This window comes from Xenopus tropicalis, chromosome 6 (assembly GCF_000004195.4).
Source record: "Xenopus tropicalis strain Nigerian chromosome 6, UCB_Xtro_10.0, whole genome shotgun sequence".
NCBI lineage: Eukaryota > Metazoa > Chordata > Amphibia > Anura > Pipidae > Xenopus > Xenopus tropicalis.
In genome coordinates this window covers 138,162,474-138,169,817 of record NC_030682.2, presented here as the reverse complement: position 1 = coordinate 138,169,817, position 7,344 = coordinate 138,162,474, and the positions used below count along the sequence as shown (strand labels likewise).

The window sequence follows — 7,344 nt, the reverse complement described above, 5'->3', positions numbered from 1 at the left end:
GCTACAGGCAAGGGGGGCCGCCGGCACAGCTACAGGCAAGGGGGGCCGCCGGCACAACTACAGGCAAGGGGGGCCGCCGGCACAGCTACATCCAAGGGGGGCCGCCGGCACAGCTACAGGCAAGGGGGGCCGCCGGCACAGCTACAGGCAAGGGGGGCCGCCGGCACAACTACAGGCAAGGGGGGCCGCCGGCACAGCTACATCCAAGGGGGGCCGCCGGCACAGCTACAGGCAAGGGGGGCCGCCGGCACAGCTACAGGCAAGGGGGGCCGCCGGCACAGCTACAGGCAAGGGGGGCCGCCGGCACAGCTACAGGCAAGGGGGGCCGCAGCAGGGAGGAATGAATGCAGGGATATTAAGGAGCAGTCCTAATTGATGTATCTGGCACACAAAGCCACATCCTTCACCCCTTCTCTATGAATCACATGCCCCAGATGCACCAATAGGTTCTGCTACCCCTGCACATACATACTATAAATTACATTTTTGTTTACCGATAGATTGTTGACTTATTAAAACAGCCCTTTACAGAGACACTTGACTCATTCCCATAAGTGCCAGACCTCCAGTGGAGATTACAGTCTACAATTTCAAAGCCACACAAAAGTTCTAGTTTCATCAGGGTCCAAGCACTATATTTGCTTCTCTGCATGGAACCCTGGTCGGAACTAATCCCAGCGCTGCTCCGGTCACAGTGAAGTATATCAGTTAAAGAAGTACTGATTTGTTGATATACACACAGCGCCCCTTAGTGTTCTGGGTCGGAAACACCTCATTGGGAGGACAATTCCTCTCTTTGGTTTCCAACCAGTCCAAGACCTGATTTGTTCTATAAGGTTCTGCCCATTCTGAGCTGCACTTATAACACCAAGGCCCAACCCACAGTCAATAAGACTTTACAGAACCTATAAATGTAAATTGGTGTTCAGGCCAGGAAACCTTGCGTTATCCACCTGCAGCAGGCTGGCGTCCCGTGGGCAGTTGTAATGGCACACACACGTACTGACCACCATGACTGGTTTCTTAATGATCCGTTTCTGAGGGCACTCAAACTCCACGTGCATGGTCTTGGTGGTGTGAGGAGTGCAGCAGCGGCCGTCGCTACACTGCCCGCAGAACTTGGGCTTATACGGCTGGACGCTGCTGCAGTTCTTGTAGTGAAGGTGGATGGGTTTGGTCGTCTTTCTCATTCGCACACATCTCTTCCCTTTCTGAAGCCAAATAACAAGGATAATAAATAGTTTGTTCCTTTGCTTGGAATCATAAAGTCTTATATTTCTGAGACCTAACTGGGTGCATAAAGGGTGAAGTGGCCAACGAGGGTCGGGAGTAGGTATCACGTTATACATGGAGCAGCAGAAATGGGTCAGCAGGGGACAAGTAAGGATAAGTAAACCCTTAAAATAAGCCAATGGCAAATTGATAACGGTGCTATTCTAAGCACTTTTGCCATTTATGTTTATAATTTTTTATGAAGATATTAAGAGAATGTGCATTGATAATATGAATGAATGTTGTTACAACAGCGCCACCTACTGGCCTGTTTCCAACCATGATGTAGTTGAGGAAATTGTCAGGTTCTTCTGGTTGGAAAAAAACATTAGAAACCTCAGATAACTTTTCCCGCATCTTTTCTAACCAGAAGAACATCATCCCAACAGACCAGCAGGTGGCGCTGTTGTAGAGCTTGATAGTCTGAGCCAGTTTGCAATTGGTCTTTACTTTTTATTTTGAGTGGTTTTTATACTTATTTAGCAGCTATATGGCTGCTAAGGTCCTATTTACCCTAGCAACCAGGCTGTTGTTTGAATGAGAGACAGGAATATGAATGAAGGGGGGAAAGAAATAGAAAGCTAAGGAATAAAAAGGAGCAACAGGGTCAGTGACTCCCATTTGAAAGCTGGAAAGAGTCAGAAGAAGGCAAATGATTCAAAAACTATAAGAAATAAAAAATGAAGGCCAGTTGAAAGGTATTGGCCATACAAACATAACATACTAAAAGTTAACTTTAAGGTGAACTACCCTGCAAATATTTAAAATTAATGAATGTAAGTGCTTAGAATAGCACTCTTAATTTCACATTAACTTATTTTATAGGTTTACTTATCCTTTAAGCATCAGACAACTACAGCAGTAACACTAGCAAACAGTGAAATGGCAAGATTAAATAGGAACTAATAGGAGGGGGTCATTAGATAGGGGGACAATAGATAGGGGGACAATAGATGATAGGGGGGTCAATAGAGGATAGGGGGTCAATAGATTTCTGTACCTTCTCCATGTGCCACCCAGGCTCCTCCTCACAAGGCCTCACCATGCACAGGCGGATCTGTTTCTGCATCTCACAGCGAGGGTTGCGGTTGGTCACCCTAGAGGAGACGCCCATTCCGCACGTCTTGGAGCAAGCACTCCATTCTGTCGTCTGGGCAATGCACGTGAACATGTCCGAGGCATCGATCCCGAGAGTGGCCTCTGGTCTGTAGGCTGTATGGAACACAAATATCATTAGGTAAAGCAGCACTGGGTCGGCAGATGGAGCCAGGAATAAATGGGCATTTAGCTCTTCATATTTCCATTAGGCAAACCCACAGGGAAGATAAAAAGTGAAGGTATTCTGGCCCTGACGTATACAAACATGGAGTTAAAACATTTAGCCAGGACTAGGACAAGGAATTTCATAGAACTGGGACCAGGCTTCATCAGATTTTTGGTCTTTTACCCACTGTCTACATTTATAATGTCTCACCCACAATAAGCCTGGTGCTACAAAATGCACCCCCCCCCCATGGAGTGACCATTTGATTGGCTGGTTTGAAGGTCCTAGGACTTTGCATAATGAACAAATGTTTTTTTTACATTTCAAAACAGCCCAGCATTAGGGCTCATTTACAACAGCTGCACCAAACACAATTTATATCTAATTCACCAATATGGTGCAAAACCTGGTGCAGGTTAGGTGAATTATTAGTTGCAGGGGTGCCAAGGTGGGTGTCCTTAAGTTTGCTGTATAAATTAGAGAGGTTCTGTGAGACCCACTTGGCGCCTATAGGTGCAATATACAAAGGGAACCCCGAGTTACTGCCCATTCAGGTGTAAATGAAAGGGCTCCCTTGTGCCAGGCTGCACTGTGCCTTGATCCCCAACATTGTCTTTAGCCGCCCCCTAACACCATTCCTTCAGTATAAGGGCAACAAAGGGCAATGGTGCCTAAACCCCTTGGGATGGGGCAGACCCATATTTTTTGGGAAATAGTGACACCACTTTGTGTTACAAATAAGAAAAGATGCGAGACTCACCGGCCATGGCAAAGCCACCGATCGCCATCTCCTCTTTGGAATCACAAACCCACTTCTCGCAGCATTCGCCGGGCACCTTCACCCTCCTTGGGAAAGGGCAGTCGGGGCCAGGGAGCATCAAGTCGAGGTTACAGCGGGGCACGCAGCCAATGTGGCCGTTCAGGCAAGTACAATGGTATTTACAGCTGGGCTGGAAGGTCGCTCTGTTGCGATACACCACCCCATCAAAGATGCAGTTGTTGCCTTCCAGAGCTGATTTATAAGCAGAGAAACAAGCGCTTACTGAGAGGATAAACAGGGACAGACAGTGCATTCAGTTTCCCCCATGCCTGGGGTATAGTTTGATCCCAATATATACACTGTCTGTGCACCCTGTACCTCTCATGTGTATACATGGAAATATACAGAGAAGGCTTATTCTGTGCACATAGGCCCTGATATTCTATAGTTTAGCTAAGGGGAAATCCATTAGTGCTAACCCTATTCCAGGTATATATTCTCTTTATTAACCTGGCCACATGTTATAACATGGTATGACACGTTCCCACACCTTGTGTCTCAACCCTTTCTCCTTGTAGATTGTAAGCTCTTTTGGGCAGGGCTCTCTTCACCTCTTGTATCGGTTATTGATTGCTTTATATGTTACTCTGTATGTCCAATGTATGAAACCCACTTATTGTACAGCGCTGCAGGATATGTTGGTGCTTTACTTGTAGATTGTAAGCTCTTTTGGTCAGGGCCCTCTTCACCTCTTGTATCGGTTATCGATTGATTTATATGTTACTCTGTATGTCCAATGTATGAAACCCACTTATTGTACAGCGCTGCGGCATATGTTGGTGCTTTATAAATAAATGTTAATAATAAAAATAATAATATTAAAGTAGCAGAGTTTTCCCAGGCTTGTTGCCCATTGTGCCCAGCTTACCCATGCAGATGCCAGCCTCTGTCCTCGGGTCTGCATTGAATTCACAGTAAAGCCCTTTGTCCTCTTGGCAGGGGTGCATCTCAGAGCAGCTCTCTCCCTCCTGCCGGGCACACACTGGGCAGCAGGCACAACCATCTAGTACGAGTGGCACGGAGGGGGCGCAGCTGGGTGGTTCCTCAGGACACTGGTCACACTGGGACGGGCATCTCTGTGACGCCACCTGTACAATTCCATGAAACACAAATAAATAATATGCATAACAGCTGACCTGTAACGCTCAAGCTCTAATAGGATAAACTGTCATTGGGTACCAGAATCCCAGGGAGCAAATCAGCCTTGGCTTTGTGTTCTTTAAAGGGGAAATTCACCTAAATAACTTATTTGGGTCTTACAGGAGTAGGAAGTTATAAGGAGTTATATTTAAAAGCTGCTTCCCCTTGCCTTGCCCTTTGATGGGGGCCTGCAAACTGGTTGTTCATAAAAATGCCCCTGGCACAAGGGCAATCTGGTACCCCCCCGACACAATATTGGCACGGTTGGGTGATCTACAGGCTTCAGGGCAGTGTGTGCTCACTGTAAGCTCTTGAGTTGGAGGCAGTGCTAATATAGAGGTGCTGCCCATCAGAGCTGGCAGTGCCCCACAACAACAGCTGCCAACATAGAGAGACTACTCCTCTGCCAGGTCCAACAGGCTTGCAGTACTCAATGAAACAGTAAGTGGCTATGGTCAGGGGAGAGACATTATATGTTATAGGGTGGTGCCTCTCCTTCCACTTTAATTTTGAGTTGAGAGAACAGGTTTAGTTCCCCTTCAAACCCAGGTAGCAGTTTCAGGCTGAGAGACATATTACAAATATAAATCATTAAAAAATACAAAGAACCAAAGTACTAATTAACCAAGAGCAAAACAACTGTCTGTGCCTTCCTGCACTCCTGGTTCTGACTCTTGAAGTTATGATGCAGAAGTCAGTTCTCCTCCAGGTCTGCTACATTGTTTCAGCAGTCAGAACCAGCAATGCAGCGACTACAAACTGCCAGGCAGATACTGTGCAATTACATTGGCATAAAAATGCAAAACCACTGAAAATATTTCATTAACTTCAGAAAGTTGCTTAGAATTCCATGTTCTTAATGCAAAGATCCCCATTAAAAGGAACATGCAAGCTCATATAGAGAAAAGCAATAAAATGGCACTTACTTGTTGTAGGAGGAGGATGAAGCAGAGAGCCAGGCAGGGAGTCATGATTGCCAGAGCAGTGGTACAAGCAGGGAACTTCCACTCACTGTCAGTTTGTGTGAATGACACTCAGTGGCTCTGCCTGCCCATATATAGACTGGCTGCTAATCCTGCAGAAACCCTATTGGCTGAGGCTCCGGAACTGGGCGGTACCAAGTACATTTCTGCGGAGCTCATGGACCCAGCGTTTCCATTTGAGAGGTAATTGCGCTCAGTGGCCGCTAGATGGCGACATAACCCTCACCTGCTGAATGGTATTTGCGCTGCATTCATGGAAAGCGATTGCAGCCAAATAGCAGAGGAATTCTGTCTGTGATCATGAAAGCATTTTGTGTCAGAGGAACCAATTAGTCATGTACGTATGAGGAATGCAGCCCCAGACGTCTAGCAAAGTCTGAAGGGGATACACAGCCACAATGTGTACTGATGTCAGCTCTGCGGCCAGCTCTTACTGTAACCTTTATTCCTAAGCAAATGGACTGGCCAGGCTGCCCAACAAACCCTAGGGTGATATCTGCCTCGGCATGGTTTTCCCTGTATTAACCCTTTAGATTGTAAGCTCTTGTTAGTAGGGCCCTCTAGTCCTATTCTTAAGGTCCCCATACACGGGCCGATAGTAGCTGCTGATATGGGTCCCTTAGACAGAATCGGCAGCTTATCGGCCTGTGTAGGGGCAGGAACGAGGGGCATGCCCGACCAATATCTGCCTGAAATTGGCCAGATATCGATTGGCCAGGTTAAAAGATTTAGTCGGATCGGGGACCGTATCGGTTCATTGATGCGGTCCCGAACCAAGTGTGCCCATTGCTCCCTTTATAATTCAATTGTTTCGCCTACATTTTCCCAATATTGCCCACCCGTAGGTGGGGATATCGGGAGAAGATCCGGCGATCTTAACAAGAGATGTAGCGAACCATTCGCCGGCGAACTAATTGGCACGAACATCGGGTGTTCGCAAGTTTGGAAGTTCGCAAACTTTTCGCGATGTTCGCAATTTGGGTTCGCCTTAGGCGTTTTTCCGCTGCGTTAAAAAGCCTGACAAACAAATGCACCTCCTTGGCCTCCTGATCCCTTACTCACTGCAGATGATAAAACAATGCCAATTGCCCCATATTGTACAAATGAATAAACTTCCTATTCACAGCAAAGCCCAAGTCTGATTATTGCCCAAAAACATTCACAGGTTCTGGCAACTCATGTCATGGTGATCTAAACACCTAGCCCTGGATTTGTGGGAAGGCCACCAAGTAGTGTTGCCATCTTTTGTCAATGTTCTTACCAGTCAGGGTGGGGGCTGGGTCCATAATGGGGCGGTTCCTTGATGTCAGGGCAGGATTGTGATCTAATTGGGGGGCAGGGCATGATGGTGGACCACATTTAAGGGGATATAGGGAGCAAGGAAGGCTAGAAAATAAGCTTGTCGAAGGGATAGGAAGGGTGGAAGACAAGTTATTACAAATTTACCAGCAACTACAACTACTACTGGCCCCAGCCCTGGCTGCTATTTTATTGGTTAGGCTGGTGAAATACTGGCCAGGTGGCAACCCTACTACCAAGGCCTGGCCTCAGGGCTAGATTTAAAGAATTTGCACCACATGGCCTGATCAACCCCCCCTCTGCCCGTGACCAGATCTCCCTTGGCTGCCCAGTTGCAGTGCATACAGGTAGGGGAATGGGTTTTCCAGTGGGGCAGGCTAGGGTGGGAAAATTTGAATGGGATTCAGTGAGTTGGATGAGTGGGCAACTGGCACCAGGACCTGGGTCTTCCAGATAAGGCTTTTCATCAGAAGAATGATATTTATCATATACTGAAGCACAGTAATAAACGAATGGGGTTATGTAATAAAATATAACAAGTTATCCAGTACCAGTAACCCATAGTA

General features: G+C 46.9%; 1 protein-coding gene across 1 annotated transcript; it reads right to left on the bottom strand.

Annotated features, from left to right (window-relative positions):
• Positions 1-509: 509 nt before the first annotated feature.
• ccn3 (cellular communication network factor 3) lies at positions 510-5,508 on the bottom strand. The gene is made up of 5 exons (XM_002937973.5): positions 5,423-5,508; positions 4,225-4,444; positions 3,297-3,548; positions 2,273-2,484; positions 510-1,211 (listed from the first exon to the last, which is right to left on the bottom strand). Exons 1-5 carry the CDS (start codon positions 5,465-5,467, stop codon positions 906-908), a joined length of 1,035 nt encoding a protein of 344 aa, XP_002938019.1. The 5' UTR covers positions 5,468-5,508; the 3' UTR covers positions 510-905.
• Positions 5,509-7,344: the final 1,836 nt, after the last annotated feature.

Excerpts from the sequence above, each read along its gene's own strand:
- ccn3 (XM_002937973.5), bottom strand. The coding sequence starts at position 5,467 with ATGACTCCCTGCCTGGCTCTCTGCTTCATCCTCCTCCTACAACAA. Across the intron at positions 2,485-3,296 it reads CGGTGGCTTTGCCATGGCCG|CCTACAGACCAGAGGCCACT; the intron begins GTGAGTCTCGCA and ends TGTTCCATACAG. Across the intron at positions 1,212-2,272 it reads CTGGGTGGCACATGGAGAAG|AAAGGGAAGAGATGTGTGCG; the intron begins GTACAGAAATCT and ends ATTTGGCTTCAG.